Source organism: Brassica napus, chromosome A7, assembly GCF_020379485.1.
Source record: "Brassica napus cultivar Da-Ae chromosome A7, Da-Ae, whole genome shotgun sequence".
Lineage (NCBI taxonomy): Eukaryota > Viridiplantae > Streptophyta > Magnoliopsida > Brassicales > Brassicaceae > Brassica > Brassica napus.
In genome coordinates this window covers 9,601,857-9,621,122 of record NC_063440.1, presented here as the reverse complement: position 1 = coordinate 9,621,122, position 19,266 = coordinate 9,601,857, and the positions used below count along the sequence as shown (strand labels likewise).

The window sequence follows — 19,266 nt, the reverse complement described above, 5'->3', positions numbered from 1 at the left end:
TAAAAACACACAAAGTGACCTTTTATGTTAATAACTCTTATATTAATCACAAACAGTCATAAATGTACGATTTTAAGCAATCCTTCATTTACAGAATTTAATTTAAATACATTAATCTTGGGAAATTCTCTCGTAAAAGAATTAACCATGACCGTTGTTTCCACCTCCCAGAAAAAGAAAAAACAATGTGATACATTTTATTTTAAACACATTCAACCGCGCCTAATTCAAAAGTTACTTCAAACATTTAAGACGCGGTTAGATGTGTTTCAAATTATAAATAAAAATATTCGTTATCACTACAAGAATTTATTAAAACTAAAATTTGAGGACAAACATTTTTTGTAGCCTAAAATGTTTAGTCTAGATAAGAAAAAGAAAACATAAGTCTTTTTGAATTTTATTTATCCGATGCTTCTTGCATACTTGAAAGCAATCGAGCTACAAAATGTTTGTTATCACTACAAGTACCTTATTCAAGCCAAACTTTGAGGACATGTAACTTACATTTTCTTTAGTCTTCATATTTTAGTATAAATAAGAAAGACAGCAAAAAACTAAAGCTTAGTTTTGAGTTTTATTTATTCGGTGCTTCTTTTAAACTTAAGAGCAAATTGTATTTCGATTTGGTCAGACGCAGTTGGATGTGTTCCAAATGAGATACATGTAGTAGTGTTTGTTGTCACCAAATGTACTTCAAACTAAACTTTGACGATAGTAGTAACTTATATTTCTTTAGCATCCATAGTTAAGTTGAACTAAGAAAGAAAACAAAAACTTAAATCTGTCGTTTGAGTTTTATTTATCCAATACTTCTTTTGGACTCATGAGCAAATCCAAATTGTATTTCGATTTGCTAAGACATGGTTGGATTTGTGTCAAATGAGGTACACGTAGCAATGTTTTTTTATCATTACAAGTACCTTATTCAAACTAAACTAACTGATTTTTGAGGATAGTAATTACAAACATTTTATTTAAGCCTTCAAAGCTAAGTTCAAATAGAAAAGAGACAAAAACTTTAGTCTTTGTTCTGAGTTTTATTTATCCAATGCTTCTTCCACACTCAAAAGAAAATAAAAATACAAAATGTTGCAAAGGTAGATATGATCATATCATCCCCTTTTGATTGATAAAAAACAAACCAGGGATAATCAACCGCAATTTTCAGACGTTTCTAGACTCTTTTCAGAACATAGATTCTGTTAAAAGGAGACTAAAAACCTGACAAAAGCTTGAACCATATGTACACAGGAAAGATCCTAAGTTTAGTAGAAAAATAAAAAAGCAAACCAAAATCGAAAATGAAGCAATTCTAATGGATAGAGAAAAGGGAATCTCTGCAGCTGCAGCTATCTAGTGTAGAGGCCGTTGCAGTATCCGTTGTTGTGTCTTACATCAGCCAAGCCATTGGAAGCTTTCTTTGAGTTTCCATTGACGAAAACGTTTTTTGGACAGTTACTAATCAGATGTTGATGAGCAGAGGATGGATTCATGACTGAGTCTAGCTCACCACAAGATGCTGCAATGAGTCCTGAACCAAAATAAGAAAGAAAAGAATGTGAAAAGAGTGGTTACAAGCCTGACGTGTGTTGATTCAAGATAGATGTAAAACTTTGAATCTTTTTGACTGATAACAAAATGGGTCAGGACCTAAGAAGAGAGGAGAAGCTTTCCCGGGTCTGGATTTGTACTCTGGATGGAACTGAGCACCAATGAAGAAAGGATGACTTGGAAGTTCAACAATCTGACAATTTTAATATAAGGTTAGTAGCAGATGGATTTGAAGTATATAAAAATAGTTTAAAGTACTAAAACAGACCTCCATGCGTTTGCCAGTTTCATCTTTTGCAGCAAAAGAGAGACCAGCCTTCTCTAGCCGTTCAACCATATCAGGATTCACCTCGTATCTATGGCGATGCCTCTCATCAACAAAGGTTTTGTTCCCATAGCTGTAAAAACCGAGTAAGCAAAACCATCATGGCAAAACCATCATGTTAAGTAGTGGCTACAAAACTCTTTGATTATTTAGTAAGGGTCTAAGTAGTCTCACGTTAGGAAGGGTCTACCCTCCTAAATTTTTTTTTTTTTTTAATTTTAGTTAATTTAAAATGGTTTGGGCCTCGTAAGAGCATGTTTATTGCAAGTCTCTTAAGTTAGATATCTTAGCGTAATATAAGAGACCTTATCTTATGTTACGCTAAGAGATCCAATCTAAGATACAATAAACATGTTCTAAAGTACCTTCGCCCAGAACCTCTAAACATTAAAAAAAAAAAAGTAAATCTACACCATTTACATAACCAATGGTTCTTACAGTTTGGCGGATTTGCTGTCTGTGACACTGAAGATCGATTTTCTTGATCCTAACCGCATAGTGCCACCCATATGAGTTCTTGAACCCTAAACCCACCGAGCAGGACGAGTGAGGAAGACAGTAAACGAAGATACATATCAAGTAAAGAGAGTGGGAGAGTCTAAGAACCTCAGGCATGAATATAATGCATGGATGCTGAGTTTGAGGTTTGAATTCTGTGCTGTCTGCGTCGTGCAAGCAGAGAACTGATCGTGCAAACTCGATGACAGCGACCTGCATCCCAAGACATATACCGAGGAAAGGGATTTTGTTTTCTCGAGCATACTTTGCAGCAAGGATCTTTCCTTCCACTCCCCTATCACCAAATCCTCCAGGTACAAGAACTCCATCTACACCCTGATGATATATACTAATAGAGATGAGTGAAACACACACAAAGGCTTCTCCATGATTAAAGTTGTAAAATTACAAACCTTCAGCAACTTCCAAGCAGCTTTATACGCATTTGGATTCTGCTTAAAACGAAAAACATGAGTATTGTTTTAAAAACTTGTCAACACAAGCAAACTCATACATGTATAGTTTTTAGGTCTCATTCACTGACCTCTTTCTCAGTTTCCTTTTCAAGATCGCAAGCAGGAACCCAATCAACTACGAGCTTTTTGCGGCAAGCCACAGCAGCGTGTAAGAGAGCCTACGCAATTTAATCAAATGTGAGTTTAATCAAGACACTACTGCCTCATGAGGTGATGTGTAAGTGATAATACCTTCAAGACAGAGAGATAGGCATCAGAGAGGCTGGTATATTTCCCCACAACAGCGATTCTCACCTGTAAAAGTAACTTGAGGCGTTAAGAAAGAGTCATTGTAGTTAACGGTTCGTAACGAGTTTATTGAAAGCTGAGACCCACCGGCACATGTAAGTTTGCACATAGTTCGGCTCTGGAAGTCCATTCCTCCAGAGAAGGTTCTTTAACAATACTGTTTCAGAAACAACAGAGATCACTTCCAATCCACCACATGCCAAGAAAGCAAAGGACATAACAAGATATATACAATACATACCTAGCAAGATTCAGCACTTTGGAGATAACCAAGTGAGCCTTCTGATCCTGTTCGAAGTATGTGAGCAATGTTTTCTTGGTGATTTTCAATAATTTAGTTGAGAAAAAGGTACCTTAAGCAAACGAGGAATGTGCCAAATGTTGGGAACATCATATAGAGTGAAGATATTCTCAAGCTGAAACAACAACCATAAGCTGGTAAGTAACAGAGATATAAAGTAAATAACATAACAATGATAAGCTGATACAAGAACCATAAGCTGGCAAGTAACAGAGATATAAAGTAAATAACATAAAAATGATCGAAATTTTAAGCAAAAAAAGAAAAAACATAACATAACAATGACAAGAAAAGGCAGCATCTTACAGGGACATGGCAAAACTGAGCTAGCTTTTCTTTCACATTCTCTTCAAGTGCCTGAAGGAAGAAAAAAGAAGAAGAAGTTAACACACCAGGAGACAGTGACTTCCAGATGAAACAGATTTAGAGTCAAGATGGAGACCAAACCTTTGTGCTCCGACAAGCTAAGATATCAGGTATCAAGCCCAAGCCTCGTAGGCCCCGGACACTATGCTGTGTCGGCTTAGTTTTCTGAAAGGAAAAATACCAAAGCAAATGAAGATTTGCAGAATCAAATACTGTCACATCATTTCAGGAAAATTATATCTACCTGTTCACCAACAACATTAAGCACAGGCACAAGGCTGACGTGGACAAGACAGAAATTCCCTTGTCCTGAACTCAACCACCAACCAAAAGATACAGTAGTTAATTTCTATCATATCCAAAACATTTTGTCTTTGCTTTCATATATGGATTCAAATGGTTCTAACCTACACGGTAAGAGAATTGGCCAAGTGCCTCAATAAAAGGTGCAGATTCAATATCACCTGCAAACAAAAAGAATCTCTGTTTACACAGAAATAGCAAATAATAAATCCAAAATTTTTGAATTGTATTTTTTGTGTAATAACCTATGGTTCCTCCTAATTCGATAACGCAGACATCAGCAGGACCATCCTCTCCATCAACAGGAATAGCAGCAACTCTCTCTATCCATTCTTGAATTGCATCAGTAATATGAGGAACAACCTAAAATTAATCACAACCACAATAAAAGTTAAAAGAAACCAACAACAAATCATGAACTGAGAAAGAAAAGGGTGAGAAAAAAGCTTAATGATAACCTGAACAGTCTTTCCCAAGTAATCTCCTTTCCTTTCTTTAGCAATTACATGCTGTTGTGATTAAGACAATAATAAGAAGATTAAGTAAACCTAACTCAACCAACAAGCAACTTCCAGTTAGTTGAGATCTAAGATCTTAATTAATTAACCTGGTAAATTTTCCCAGTAGTGATGTTATTGTCTCTGGTTAATTTGATGTCTAAGAACCTCTCGTAGTTTCCAAGATCAAGATCCACCTTTTTCAAACAAAAAGATTCAAAAGCTGTTAAAGAAAAAAGTTTTTTAGTTTTTTTTATAAGAACATGTTGTTTTTATTTACCTCACCACCATCGTCCAGGACAAACACTTCACCGTGTTCAAAGGGAGACATGGTTCCAGCATCGGTGTTTAGATAAGGATCTGGAGATTAAGTAATCCACGTAAGCAAAACATCTTTTGACTTGAGAGAAAGAGTAACAAAGATGAAAAAAATGAATGAAAAAAGTACCGATTTTGATAGAAGTAACACGAAGGCCACAAGCTTTAAGAAGAACACCGATACTACTTGCTGTGACTCCTTTGCCTAGTCCACTCACAACACCTCCTGTTACAAGCACGTACTTCATCTCCTTGTTTCTAATCAGCTAATCCTTCAAGAAATCACCAACAGAATCAGTAAAGGAGAATATCTAATAAGCTATCTGTTTAATAGTCAACAATCTAGATGCTGAGAAGGCTCCAAGCTTTTTGAAATGCTTTGAGTTTTTATTTAGAATTAACATCTCATTAACAACACGGACACAGAAGCTCAACAACACAGAGGATGGATGACCAAAAAGTAAGATTATATTGCTTTGGATTAGGAATGAAAGCTCTTTGCATTTTCCTCTGTTTTAAACCAAAGAAGCAGAAAAACAGAGACCCAAGAGTCGAAAACCAGAGAGAGAGAGAGTGTGTGTGTGAAAGAGAGAGACCTGCTTTTAACCGGCGGTTGCGTGTTCCGGCAGCTCTGGATTTTTCGATCTCTGAAAATAATAAAATGGAAAGTGTTGTTTTTGTGCTCTGGGTTTTGATGGGTTTTATCGGATAAGGATAAAGGGCGGCGAGAAAAGCGTGAAAGTGATGGAGACAGAGTGAGGAGAGAGAGAGTTTGAAAGGAGAGAAGAAGAAGAAGGTTTTTTTTTCCTTAGGTTCATGCCATTGACGACGGAAGCCGTTTTATAAAGGAGGAGGAGAGAAACAAGTAAGTGACGACGAATAGCAGCGAGTGGCCTCTCTCTTTCAAAACCCCAATGTAAACCCCAACCCTTTTCTTTAATAAATAAATTAAGATACGTATTTTGTTTTTCTATATACGGATTGTTTTATTTCTGTATACGAACAAAATATATTCCATTTAATTTGATTTATTTCATTTTTATACCCTATATATTAATAGAGAAGCATTAAAAAAATTATAACTTGTAGTTTGTATTAATTAAAAAAATGTCATGCTGAGTTCTAATGTAATTAAAATGTTAATTTTGCTTACATGGCGGCTTAAGAATCAATTGAGAATTTTGTTAGTCCAAAATTAAATTGTTAGGAAATGTTATACTCTCTTCGTTCCTTAAAGTTACATATTCTAGAGAAAGATTTTGTTTCAAAAATATCCATTTTTTATATTTTCAATGCATGTTTTATTAACTATTTGCAAACTTCAAAAAACTTAATTGCATTAGTTGAATTTCTATTGGCTTAAAATTATAGAAAAAATATAAACACAAAAAATATGTAAGTTTAACGTATTTTATTACAATATGTGAAAAATCTAGAATATGTAACTTTAAGGAACGGAGGGAGTATTATATAGTATGTTCATTATGGACCATTTATTTATACAATTGAAATTATTATATATTTTATTTCCTTAAATAAACTTATAGAATTATCTAATGTGATTAAGATATATATAGCAATTAATGATTTTAAATAATAAATATTTTCAAATAATCTGTATACTTTTTATCATTTTTTTTTAATTATTTATTATTAAAATAAATTACAAAATTACATTAATTATATAATAAAAATTTAGATTTTTTGTATATGTTGTATTTTAATTTTTTCAAAGCGAGTATAAATTACTAAAATTATTAAAATCTCACATAAACTTTTGTGATCAAGGTTTAAAAAACTTTTCTATGATAAGATACAATGATTATAAAATAATATGAATAAATAATTTTATTTTAATAGGTGTTTAGGTTAATATATATCATATCCTTTAAATTAAACTATACATCATACGAAAATACATATTTATATTTTGATATCTGCATTGAACATATATTGAAAAGTTAATATTTTAATTTTAAAATCTTAATTGTTTTTTTAAATGATTATAAATTATTGAAACCACTAAACATTTCACATTAAAAAAATCGTTGGTGTAAAATTATATTACACAAATATGCAAATAATCATAAAATTATATGAGTAGAAACCTCATTTAATAAATATTCATATTAAAAGTATATTATATATCTATGTTAATATCATTTAAATTTAATTATATATCATATATGATAGATAAGATTGATTTTTTTATTTATTTACCCTGAAATGATTGCGAATAAACAAGAGCAGTCGTTTGATTTATATGCCCACACCAATTTATTACATAATAGTAACTGGTTTCTTAGTTATTTAATATATAATTATTATTTTATTATTTCATAAAATACAGAAAAACATAAAATAAATATAAAATATTTATTCTGCTCAAGGTGAATCCTAACTAAGTATGTATCTCTTTAATAATTTTAATCTTAAACATTTTCTAAATCTCATGCTAAAACAAAATAACAAAATGAGGATAAACTCAAAAATCAATATTATATCGAGGAATAACGAAAATAAAAAAAGTGACACAAAAATGAGAAAAATATTGAAAATAGACAGGATTGGCACATGAAAGTAAATTTCTAATAACTATAATTAACTTTTAAATGGCTAAATCATGGTATAAAACTGAGCTGCCATAGTTTCATTGTAACCAAATAGTAGGCCTGAGATTCTTCGGCTTAAATGTTTGGTTCTTGTGCGATAAGTGATTTTTTGATCTAAAATATTTTAAAAAATTGGATAAGTTCATCAGTCATCAGTAAACAAATTATCTAATTAACAAAAAAAATTTTTAAAAAAATTGTTTAAGGACCAAAAAAATATTTATTCGATCAAGAATATAAATTTTATTTTTTAATACGATATTTTCATATAAATTCACTTTGCACAAGACACATGTCTTATCCTAGTTATTTTTAATCCTAACGGCTCACGCACCCGAAAAGCTTTTATAAGAGAGCACTAGACTTTGATATGCGCGTCCCGCGGATGATTTTTCAAATATATTTTGCTATTTGTTTTTCATGTCACTATTAAAGCTGAACAAAAACCCAGAATCTGAAGAATTAAACCGATTCCGATCCGAAAAAATAGTACCAACCCCAACCGAAATTGATTAAATATCCAAATTATTCAAAATGTTGATATTTAGAGAACCAAAATCGATCTGAACCGAAGTATTTTGGGTACCCGAATATATTTGAAATATATTTATATATTTATATATATATATTAATTGTTTTCTAGATTTAATGTATATAAAAACATCTATAATATATATGATTTTTTTCTAGATTTAATGTATATAAAAAAATCTATAATGTTTTCGACCAAATCTCTATAATATTATTTGAGAAAACAATTTGATACGTGTCGCACTAATGTTAACTATCATGGTGGTTGATTACGATAATATTCTTAATGAATCAATTATATCTAATTATTATTATTAAATATTTATTTTATTTTATTTTATTTTTCCTTTTTTATTTAGGTTTTTTTTCAGTAACCTATATAATAAAGAAAATTTATAAATTTTGAAAACAAAAATATTTTTTATATATAGTGTAATTCATGAAAAGGAAAGTTCACAAAATAATCTTGATTTTAAAGTAAGGAAATAATCTTCTATCTTAAAAGATAATCTTACACAACATAATATATATATTTTAAAAGCATTAAGCATTTTATTTAAATCAATCCATTTTTCAAATGATGACAAAATAATTTAAAGAACATAAACTAAGATATCTTTAATAAATAACATTTAGTTAATTTTTTTATTTAAGTTCCCTTTTATATCTTTCAAATAACGTATATGATAAAGAAAATATTTCTAAATTTTAAAAAGAAAATATTTTATAGTATATATAATACGATTTCATAAAAAGGAAAGCTTAGAAAAATAATTTTGATTTTTTTTGTCATCAATAAATTTGATATTAAAGTAAAGAAATAGTTTATCTTTTTAAAATTTATCGGTTATCTTTTATGCAACTTTGAACCTATCATCACTTTATTTTTGAAGTTTTATTTTTGCAAATTAACATATACCAAATTACTAAAAGATAAAAATTATATTTACACATCTATGATGAAGAAGAAAACTAATACAATGAATACAGTTAATATGATTTGGTTGAATTAGATTAAAAATAGTTATACTTTAATTTGACAGAATATATATATATATATATATATGTAACACAATATACTCATAAAATGAGTAACTAAACCAATCTAAAAATTTTATACAAAGTTAAACATAAAATAAAAATAAAATATTTTTATACATATAATTATAGAACGACTCAACATACTACTAAATAAATATGAAATTCTCAATTAATATTATAAAATATATTAACCAACAATTACAATTAAGTATTTTGTATAACTTATATATATATATGCATGCATAAGGTTACAAAATAGTATCATTGTTATATTTATTTATGTAAATTTGAATCAATCAACACTTTAGTTTACTTTTACTATTTTATTTTCAAAGCAACATATATTAAATAATACATAATCTTACTAAAATATATTTACACATCTAAGACAAAGAGTCAAACTACATGAAAATAACAAAATTAATCAAAATTTTAATTTGTTTAACAAAATATTATAATGGAACCAGAAAAGTGAATGTTATCTAATATATCCAAATAATAACCAAACGGTCGAGACGTCATATTAAAATAACATAATGTTAATTAAAATAAACTTTGCATATTGATTACAATATATATAACAGAATAATTAAAATTTTAAAACAACATATTAATAAATTATTGCAATGTATTTAATTTATAAATATTTATATCCATGTATTAGCACGGAAAAATCACCTAGTATAAAATAGTTTAATGGTTTAGTTGTGCTTTGGCACCATAAGTTTGGTATTTCGATTTCCTTTAGTTGTGTGAAGGTTTAGGATTTAAGCGTTGTTCTTGGGTTTATCCCTTAGGTTGAACCTCTAGGTTCACTCTCTATGGTAAACTTAGGTTCACCAACTATCTAATGACCAATAAAAAATTGACAAGTTATATTATATTTTCGAAATAAAAAAAGATAAAAAAAAATAGTAATATTGGCAAAAACATAAGAATCAGTAAAACCCTAAACCCTAGATCAGAAACACTAAACCCTAAACACTATACCCTAAATCCTTGGTAAACTCTAAACTCTTGGTAAATCCTAAACCCTTGGGTATATTATAAACTTTTGGGTACACTCTATACACTTGGGTAAATCCTAAATCCTAAGGTAAACCATGAATCCTAAATCATAAACTCTAACCCTAGATAATATATCCTAAACCTTTGGTAAACCATAAATCATTGGGTAAATTCTAAACCCTAGAGTTTAGAGTTTAGGTTTTAGAGTTTATCCGAGGGTTTAGGGTTTTATCCAAGAGTTTAGGATTTATCCAATGGTTTGAAGTTTATCAATGATTTAGAATTTACCCAATGGTAGACAATTTACCTAAGGGTTTATAGTTTATCTAAAGGTTTAATATTTAGGGTTAATTGTTTATGATTTAGGGTTTAGGGTTTTACTAACGGCGTTAACAACATTAAAAAAAAAATCTATATTTTTGGTAATTATTATTATTATTATTATTTTTTTTTTAAAAACATAATATGACTTATTGTCAATTTGTTATTGACTATTAGGTGGTGAGCCTAGAGGTTCCATAGAGATTGCAATTTTATTCTCAAGTGATCACATGTGTTATTCAGCTTCGGTCGTACTGGACCTACCGGTTTGATCTCTGTCCGTTTAAACGTGGAAATTTTCAACGAAGTTTTTATATCTTTACGTTATCCGTTTGGCCCAAACCAGAACCCCTGTATTTGGATTATATACAGATAATTGAGTAACTAATTCAGCCTAATTGATATGCCAACTCAAAAATATTTCTTAAAAGAAAAGCTAGACTACAATCAAGAAATCATAATACAAAATTGGTCATCGGTTCGGATCTTTAACGCTTGTAAGAAAATTAACATGAAATAAAGCTTTTTCTGAAAGTGAATCCTCGCATTGGTTAATCATTTATTAACATGATCATTCTAATCGTATAATGACGTAGTTACCATGTCTTTACTCTACGGTATATTAATAAAACCATTAAAAATCTAAATTAATCCATCATCATTGAGCCAATAATGTTGTCGTTCTTAATTCTATTTTTGAAATATTTTTGGTTCATTTATAACTCACAGATGCAGACTATCAGAATCTATATATACTTTGTTTAGCTCCTCTTCAGACCAGTACCGGTCCGGAATATTCTCAGACCGGAAGCAACTAATAAAACAAGGCCGATTATATGCATAAACATTAAATGATTCACTTTTAATAAGAGAAGATAAATATTGTGTTTAAGACATGAATCTGTGGAGTATCGAAACCATTGCCTGCCTCGCCACTGTAGCTTTTGACCAATAGCCTACCTAACGACTTCATAAAAGCTAGCCGATAAAATACTAAAGGGAACTACGGCCGGAAGCCTGAGCTTCCGTCGCTTCCGCTCAGGCCGCTTCTGCTTCAGACCAAACAAGTGTAATCACAGTGGACGGCCATATTTCGCCAGATGTTCTCTATGTCCATTTCTTGAATAGATTGAATGAAAATACTTAATCATGTTTTTTTGTCAATTTTGTTTTTAAGTTCTTACGAACGGGCCTTGTGGTCCAGTGATAGTAGACAGGGATTGGATGTAAACACATTTGGGTTCGATACTCCTGCTGCGGAAACTAAGTCACATTGTTCTGTTCACCACATCTGCGTATACGTCCGTATGAATACCCGGAAGAGGGTCTGTCATGGAATGCACCTCCCACCCGGAGGTTAGTCTGTATCTTTTATAGACTCGGATTTAACCTCTTGTTTTTAAGTGTTTACTACAAAATTTTAAGAGGTGTGTTTTTATCCTTGCTGAAAGGTTGGACTGTTGGAGTAAAAAAAAAAGTGGAATTAATAGAAATTAATAAACTGGAAGCAAATATAAATTTTGAAATGAGGAGCATCTCCAAAAGATCTTCAAACCATCAAACTTTGAGAGTTTTGGTCTTTTAATAAATGTTCAAACCTTCAATTTGAGGTCATTGTTCAAACCTCAAAACATTATTAATTTTCAGTTAAGTTTTTATAATTATGTAGCTTACATATAAATCTACTAATATTTTTTTATTTTATAATTATATTTTCACTTAAATATTTAAATATACATTTACTATATATATTATTAGTACATATAACCATAAAATATGTTAAAATAAAAATTGAAATTATTAATTTGAAATAATATTATGTAATCTAGAAGTATTATGCATGTGTAACTGAACCATTTTGTGACTCTTTTTTCTATTTGATATATTTTCTTTAAAATAATTAAGGATTTTTTTTTGGTGAAACTAAAGTTTTCATATAAATATTATGTTTTAATGTTTAGCGTGTATTTATTATTTACTTAATCAAATTTTAGTGCTTATAATCAATTATTATTAAAGTTGAAGACTAAATATAATATATAAAAATATTTAAAGATATTTTTGAAGTTTTTTGGAGTAGTCCAATTTTAAAATCTTCATTTTGAATATCATCCACCCTTAAAATAAAGTTTTTTTTGTTGGAGATAGAAGCAAATACAGTGAAACCTCTATAAATTAATAATGTTGAGACTAGACCAAAACTATAATTCTTTTTAAATTAATTTATAGAGATATTAATTTATCGATATACTAATTGAATCAAAAACTCAATTTAGGTTTATAAAATTATATTATTTTATAGAAAATTTTAGTGTATATTAATTTATAGAATATTAATTTAAAGAAGTTATACTGTATATTACAAAAGGATGACTTTTTTTTTTTTGAACTAACAAAAGGATAACTCATAAATCAAAGAAAGGGTCAATTAAGGAGTAATATTTAATTGTATAATTTTCAAGAAACCCACCAAACTTGTAACTACCAACTAACATGCATACATCATACATGCATATATATATGCTCACTTCCTTGATCCTATCTTCTGCTGTCCAATGAGTTTATGTTTACATGGAATTTATTATTCTTTATCCTCACAATAATTAATATAAGTATCCAAATCTGCTGAGCAGGCCGAATACAAGAAAACTAAAAGCATGGCTAAATATATTATACCATTCGAACTATTTGACACGATCAAAGTTAAATCCTACAAAATATCTACAAATATGCATGCAACATTAGTTTATATTAACATGGGATTTAATATTCTTATTTTCCTCACACTATTATAATAAAGAATCAATATCTGCTGAGCAAGCTGATGCAAGCTGATGCAAGAAAACTAAAAAAAGAATTTTGTCATCCGTTGTTATATTAGATTAACTTGCGTTTCCAGTCCCAATTTCACAAATCCACTTTAAGACAGAAAGACCCCCAATCCAATTCGGACCACAAAACATAGAGGATTACAATAGACTTCCAAAAAATTACACAAAAGCCATATTAATCTCAGTAACTTGACTTCGACAAACAACTAGACAAAGAGAAGCCAAGCCACCGCTGTACCCAATATGATTAACCGTCATGATCTTAACGTAACCAAGCCAAACCTGAAGATCCACAAAAGAATCTCTATTGTTTTTAGTTTCCATCAAAAAAAATTTTCTGGCAAATGTTCTTGTCTCAGTTCCCACAGTCTTAGAATCACCAGATCTTGTGCACTGTCCAAACCCTAACAATTTCAACTCAACAGCGCCATTTAAATATTGGATGGTTTTTCATTGAGACCACCAATGGTTTTTTAAACTTTGCAGAGCTTTGAGATGGCTCGACATCATCATGTGCCTTCCTTTTCAACTCCGTAATAACACTTTCTCCAACTTGCTTCTCATTTCCAACTAAGCCTTTAGCTAGACTTTTTCTATTTCCTCTCTTTTTTAGGTGTCAGGTCTCTTTCTTGCCTTGGATTTTTTCAGGTTGGTCCCGGAAACACTAGTCTCAGAGAGACATATGCTAAAACCCGTTGAACATTCCTGAAAGAGTCATATTGAGCCGAGCCTTTAAGTCTCATAAAGTCTTCCTGAAAGGTTAACTCTTTTCCAGACCTAAGAATCCTTTTACCTGCATCAATAGCACCCGACATAAGCTTGGGTACCAGAGCATCAGTAAATTGTTGAGCACTGAAATCAAATACAATGTCTTTGTCTTCATCCAAATTCTTCGATATCAGAGGCATTGGTTTCATCCTGAGATAGATTTTCTGACCAATATGATCATTCTCCAGGTCTTTAAGGGAGCTCCAAATCCTTTCTTCTCTAGCAATCCTTTCTTGACCATTAGCCACCATCAAGCAACATCATCTCATTCCTTCCAACACTTCTTTGGCTAGCTTAGGTCTCCCAGTCATAGGGTCGAGACCAATCTGCTTCTCACTAATCACACCATTCAAAGGATCTTATTCCTCTAAGCGTACAATAACCTCCGTCCTCTCAGAGCACGAGGATGTTGCAGTTTGCTGAGCAACCGTCATCTTCCTGTTTTTACTCCAGGGGCAAAGAGACTGTTCATGAGTCAAATGTTGACAAGTGTAGCACCTCTTCTGAAGTCTCTCATAGTCATAGAGAATATTAACTTCCTCCCCTCCTGGAAGTGTCAGCTTCTTCGAACGTCTTAGAGGTTTGGAGACATAGAACTTCACCTGGACTCTAGCATAGTCCATCGTCTAAGTCTTTTCAGGAACGAAGGCCACAACCTCAACTTTCCCCGCAAGTCTCCAAGGGAAGTGATAGTATTTTTAGTGTAGTGGTTAACCGGTATATTTCTCATCTGCACCCACACATAGATGTATTGCAGGAAGTCATGAGGAGGTTTCGCTACCCACCGCTCCAGCACAATCGGCCACAAGTTGTGAGCATGGACCCAACGGTTCAAAATATCTAAGAGATCATGTTCATGTTTGAAGATGAACTGAAATCTGTCTTTAGAGAGAGCAACACCTTTAACTCTATCATAGAGTTGCCATCTTCTTGGCATATCAACGATTAGGTCAGACATCTTATGACATTGGGGGTTGAGAAGACGACCCACCATGCTTAGAGTGTTCCTTTCAGTATAGTAGAATTCTGGAAGATCCGGAAGGACACACGGTTCTTCTTCTTCTTACAGGGACATATTAGACATAACTTTATCCAGAGGAGACATCATCTTTAGAGCAAGAACAACCGCTTCCGACTAGATGGAACACTAAAACGATAGAGCAAGACCCAGGCGGAACCACGAGCTTCAGAGATCTAAGATTATGACCGGAATTTTTCAATCTTGATACTGTAGCAGAAAGTTGGGATGAACAAACACTAGAAATTAGGTAAGATCTGAGCAGAAAACGGGTGAAAAGCCTTGAAAGTGGTTAACAGCTGGAGATAAAACTTGTTTAAAAGTCAACAACTCACTAACTTAAACAACTAGTGTTTAAAAAAGAGAGAGAAAAGCCCAAACGAGGGAGTCCGAGATTATGTGGAAGAAAACTAAAATCATGACAAACAAATTTTATGACCATTTGAAATATTTGACACAATAAAGTAAATCATACGAAATATCTACAAAATGCATGGAATATTGGTTTTATATTTTTTTTCTTTTTTCAACGCTTGAAGATTATATTGATCACAAAAGTTAAGTGTTTGGTTATAAAGAATAGATGATATCATCAAAATCCTATCACACCTAAGCTAGCGGACGAAACAAACAATTTTTGGAGACATAAACCGACAATATTATAGATTTTTCGAAGGTAAACTACAACCGATTAAGTAATACTAAATACTTAGAGTTCATGGAAAAGTAAAAGCTAACCTCAATCAACAAGACATTTAAACATAGGCATCACCAAGATCGAAAGGAGTTGAAGCAGAAGCAAAGCATATGAAGCCGAATTATTGGAGAAGACCACCTGCATGAACTACTTGTAGTGCTATGAAACATACCACGAGCCACTAGTTCAACCGCGGTAAATCAGCAAAGGGATACAAAACAACTTTAACATTCGAACAGCTACGGCGATATGTAAGGAAGAGTGAAAGCAATGTTTCTTTAAGACTGAGCCGAATACTGCAAAACCAAAGAGTACACCGAAGAATCTGTTTTGAAGCAAGCAAACCAAGGAAAAACAAACTCTCCAAACAAGGCGAAATCACCATAAGAAGAAAAGAACCAAGACACATCAACAAACCAGAGATGAGCTAAACCAAAAATCAGAACAAATTAAGGATTACCTTAAACAAGCATCATAGGCGAAGTAGAACTTTTGAACTGGAGAAGGAGACATTGAATACTGAGACAAAATCTATCTAGAACCCAACACACCCGGAACACGCCGAACGAGAACCGCAGCCCTTGTCAAAATGCTCATCTATCCAGATTTGGAAAACTAAATCTGAACTATTTTTTGAAGAGCTCAAGCAAAAACCAACAGGGATCTACACAAACTACACATGAATTAAAAAACAGAGGATCAAAACAGACCAACGGATCGCCAGCGGAAGGAAGGGTGTCGACTCATGATAAACAGTGAGCAGAGAGAGGTAAACTGGATAAGTTGACTCTAGTGTGACAGATCAGAGCTTGCTCGGATACTTCATCGTAGTGTAAGATCTTATCGACAAAGCGGATTTCTATAGCACCGAACGTGGAGAGTGCGGAGGAGCTTGCAGTGAAAAGGGAGGTGAAAGAGCTCGTATTTAGCTGACCTTGGTTCGGATCTGAAGCCTTGGCCAAGAGTGGAACCTCACTTACACATGGTTGCAGAGCACAAAAACTAAGAGAGAGCTGAACGGTTGCAATATAATGAAGATCGATTGCAGTTGAGGGTCAGCAAACATGAGATTTAGCGCTATAGGAGGAGACACATTGAAGATCATATATTTGAGTAATGTGATGCGATATGAGCTGGCATCGAGGAAATAGTGGTAAGGGGCAAGGCATGAGCACGATGTCTAAGACTCACCGGAGCAGAGAACAGATCTGATATGAGCACTGGAACCCTAGCGAACCACCGTGAGCAAAATCAGCGCCACAATCAGTGGAAAGAGAGCAACAAATGCTGATAGAATTGTAACGAGAAGATCGAACTTGAAAAAAATAACAAAGAGAGGCGGTGTAGAGGCGACGTTGGTGGCCTACACCAACACCTGAAGGCGCCTCAATAGCTAAGCTTGAGAGAAAATTAGGGCGACCAATCATGTAAACTTGTGATTTTTATGTTTTTTCAACGAAAATTTACCTACGTTTTCATGTTTTTTTGTTCAAAATTTTTTTTTATTGGTAAAATATTTGCAGATTAGCCATTTCATAAGGTTACCAATCATGACCATTATATATCAATCGAACACTTGTAATCACGTATGTTCTTCATTTTGCTAGAGTTAATTTTCATCAATATCTTTAATTATTCATTATTGTCATTGCAACCTAAAAGTGCATATTGTGGCTAATATTATGTGCATATAGAATATGTATGAGTATAAAGTAAAGAACACATATAGATTTGTTAACAGAGTTTATTTCTTACATTTCCGAAACCACGTACATAATTCATTGATTAGAAAAGGCCGTAACCTACAATTTCTATAAGGTATCTAGCACACAACACTTGTGCATACCACTCTTATCTAGATTTACAATGATTAGAACAACTACTACTCATTATCTTTTTGACGAGTATAGTTCTTTACAACTAAACCAACAACAGATCTCTCCATCTGTCTAGTGGACGACTCCCCACACATGTGTGCATCAATCGAGAATACTTTGGGTGTGTCCTTTTTCTTTTGAGGGCTTCTAATATTTATTATGGCTGGTAAATTCTAACTCTAGGATCTCCAAGCAATATTTACTTTTTTTTTCTTCTTTTCAGAATAAAGAAGTTCTTTCTCACATTAAATATATTATTTAAGATAATTATCTAACTCAGCAGCCATGTCTTTGCTTATATAAGTCGAGTTCATGTTGTTCACTTATGTATTTCAGTAGTTGCCACACAGCTTAACTTCTGTATAACTTCTTGTACCACTTCATGTACTACTTCAGGATTAACATATGAAACACTACAAACGTTTGATACATCGTTTGGTCGTATCATAACATGTTCTAGCAACTTCTAAAACTAGTCAACAATACATATTGAAGCCTGATCTACCATTTTCTTAGTGTCACTTTTTATGTTTACATTAACCGTATTTACCATTAACTTTAAGGAGGTAAATAAACTTTTATTCACGTAAGGTTAATTAATCTGGATTTAAGGTTTAGATTTGATGAGAAGTTTTGGAGGGTGCGGTTTAGGATTTTAAAAAATAAATAAATAAATACTAAAAATTGAAAATAATTATTTTTAAAATAGTTTCTAAAATAATTTTTGAATTTCAAAAAGAAAAATTGAAAGAAAATCAAAAAAATTCAAAAAAAAATCGAATTTGAAACATATAATTCAAAAATTGTAAAGAAAATTATGATTTTTATTTGTTATTATTTATTTAGTTAAATATATATATATATATATATATATATATATATATATATATATATATTTACTTACTTATAAAACAAAAGTATAAAAGTCTTTTGATTCTTTAATGAAGAAAATATTTTGAAAATGTCCATGACCATAAATAATGGTACAACTAACATGGAATTTGAAATTTTCCCAAACATCTTCAATCTCACTGTGATGACTGAGTTTAGAATCCAATCGCATATATATCAAACATCTGACCATCTCAAAAGATCTAACATCTTCACAACCGACGAGCCACGAACGTGAGACCCCTCCTATGGACCGGTGGGTCTGTCATTCACCAAACCCGTCAATGTGCCCCACTAAGCGCCACGTTTCACCTGCATTTGCTTCGTTGATTTTTGGATTATCATATTTTTGTATAAGGCCTGAAGTTGAAATGTAGCGGTTGCAGAAATTTACGGATGTGTGTACTTCCGGTTTCTAGCATTAATAAGTGATTCATACGATTGGTATAGCAGTTAAAAAAGGGTGTGTTTGCCGGATATTTGTGACTGAATGATTATGAGATATTGCAGCGGTTTAATAATAAATTAACAATATTAACACATTCAACATTGTAAAAATATCAAAACATACTATAATGATAAATATTATAATTATTAATAAAATATAGTAATAATTATTAACATAAAATTAATAACAAAATTATATTATTTGTTATTTTTGTAGTTTAAATGGAAGTTATAATGTCAATAAGATTTGTTTTTGAAGATTTATATTAGAACTTTTAAAAGAATATTTTTCCGTTTA

At 31.7% G+C, this 19,266-nt stretch overlaps 1 protein-coding gene and 1 long non-coding RNA gene across 4 annotated transcripts; both read right to left on the bottom strand.

Annotated features, from left to right (window-relative positions):
• Nucleotides 1-1,002: 1,002 nt before the first annotated feature.
• LOC106422081 (CTP synthase) lies at nt 1,003-5,822 on the bottom strand. Of its 2 annotated transcripts, none has more exons than XM_048736592.1 (21): nt 5,523-5,822; nt 5,057-5,192; nt 4,889-4,968; nt 4,719-4,805; nt 4,570-4,620; nt 4,357-4,474; nt 4,216-4,272; nt 4,053-4,117; nt 3,890-3,973; nt 3,749-3,799; nt 3,495-3,557; nt 3,383-3,429; nt 3,229-3,298; nt 3,085-3,147; nt 2,922-3,011; nt 2,791-2,829; nt 2,486-2,713; nt 2,318-2,403; nt 1,823-1,952; nt 1,654-1,747; nt 1,003-1,534 (listed from the first exon to the last, which is right to left on the bottom strand). In XM_048736592.1, exons 2-21 carry the CDS (start codon nt 5,172-5,174, stop codon nt 1,353-1,355), a joined length of 1,803 nt encoding a protein of 600 aa, XP_048592549.1. In that variant the 5' UTR covers nt 5,175-5,192; nt 5,523-5,822; the 3' UTR covers nt 1,003-1,352. The 2 variants fall into 2 exon arrangements, with proteins under 2 accessions (XP_048592549.1, XP_013718359.2); XM_013862905.3 differs by having other exon boundaries at nt 5,057-5,198; nt 5,523-5,821.
• A 7,463-nt stretch (nt 5,823-13,285) lies between these two features.
• LOC125576458 lies at nt 13,286-17,366 on the bottom strand. Of its 2 annotated transcripts, XR_007314812.1 has the most exons (3): nt 16,214-17,363; nt 15,795-16,049; nt 13,286-15,266 (listed from the first exon to the last, which is right to left on the bottom strand). It is a non-coding gene; the product is annotated as an uncharacterized LOC125576458 (long non-coding RNA). The 2 variants fall into 2 exon arrangements; XR_007314811.1 differs by having other exon boundaries at nt 15,795-17,366.
• Nucleotides 17,367-19,266: the final 1,900 nt, after the last annotated feature.

Coding starts and splice junctions, on each gene's coding strand:
- LOC106422081 (XM_048736592.1), bottom strand. CDS start 5,174: ATGAAGTACGTGCTTGTAACAGGAGGTGTTGTGAGTGGACTAGGCAAA. Junction 4,806..4,888: donor TCCTGGACGATGGTGGTGAG/GTAAATAAAAAC, acceptor TGTTTGAAAAAG/GTGGATCTTGATCTTGGAAA. Junction 1,535..1,653: donor AGCTTCTCCTCTCTTCTTAG/GTCCTGACCCAT, acceptor ATTTTGGTTCAG/GACTCATTGCAGCATCTTGT.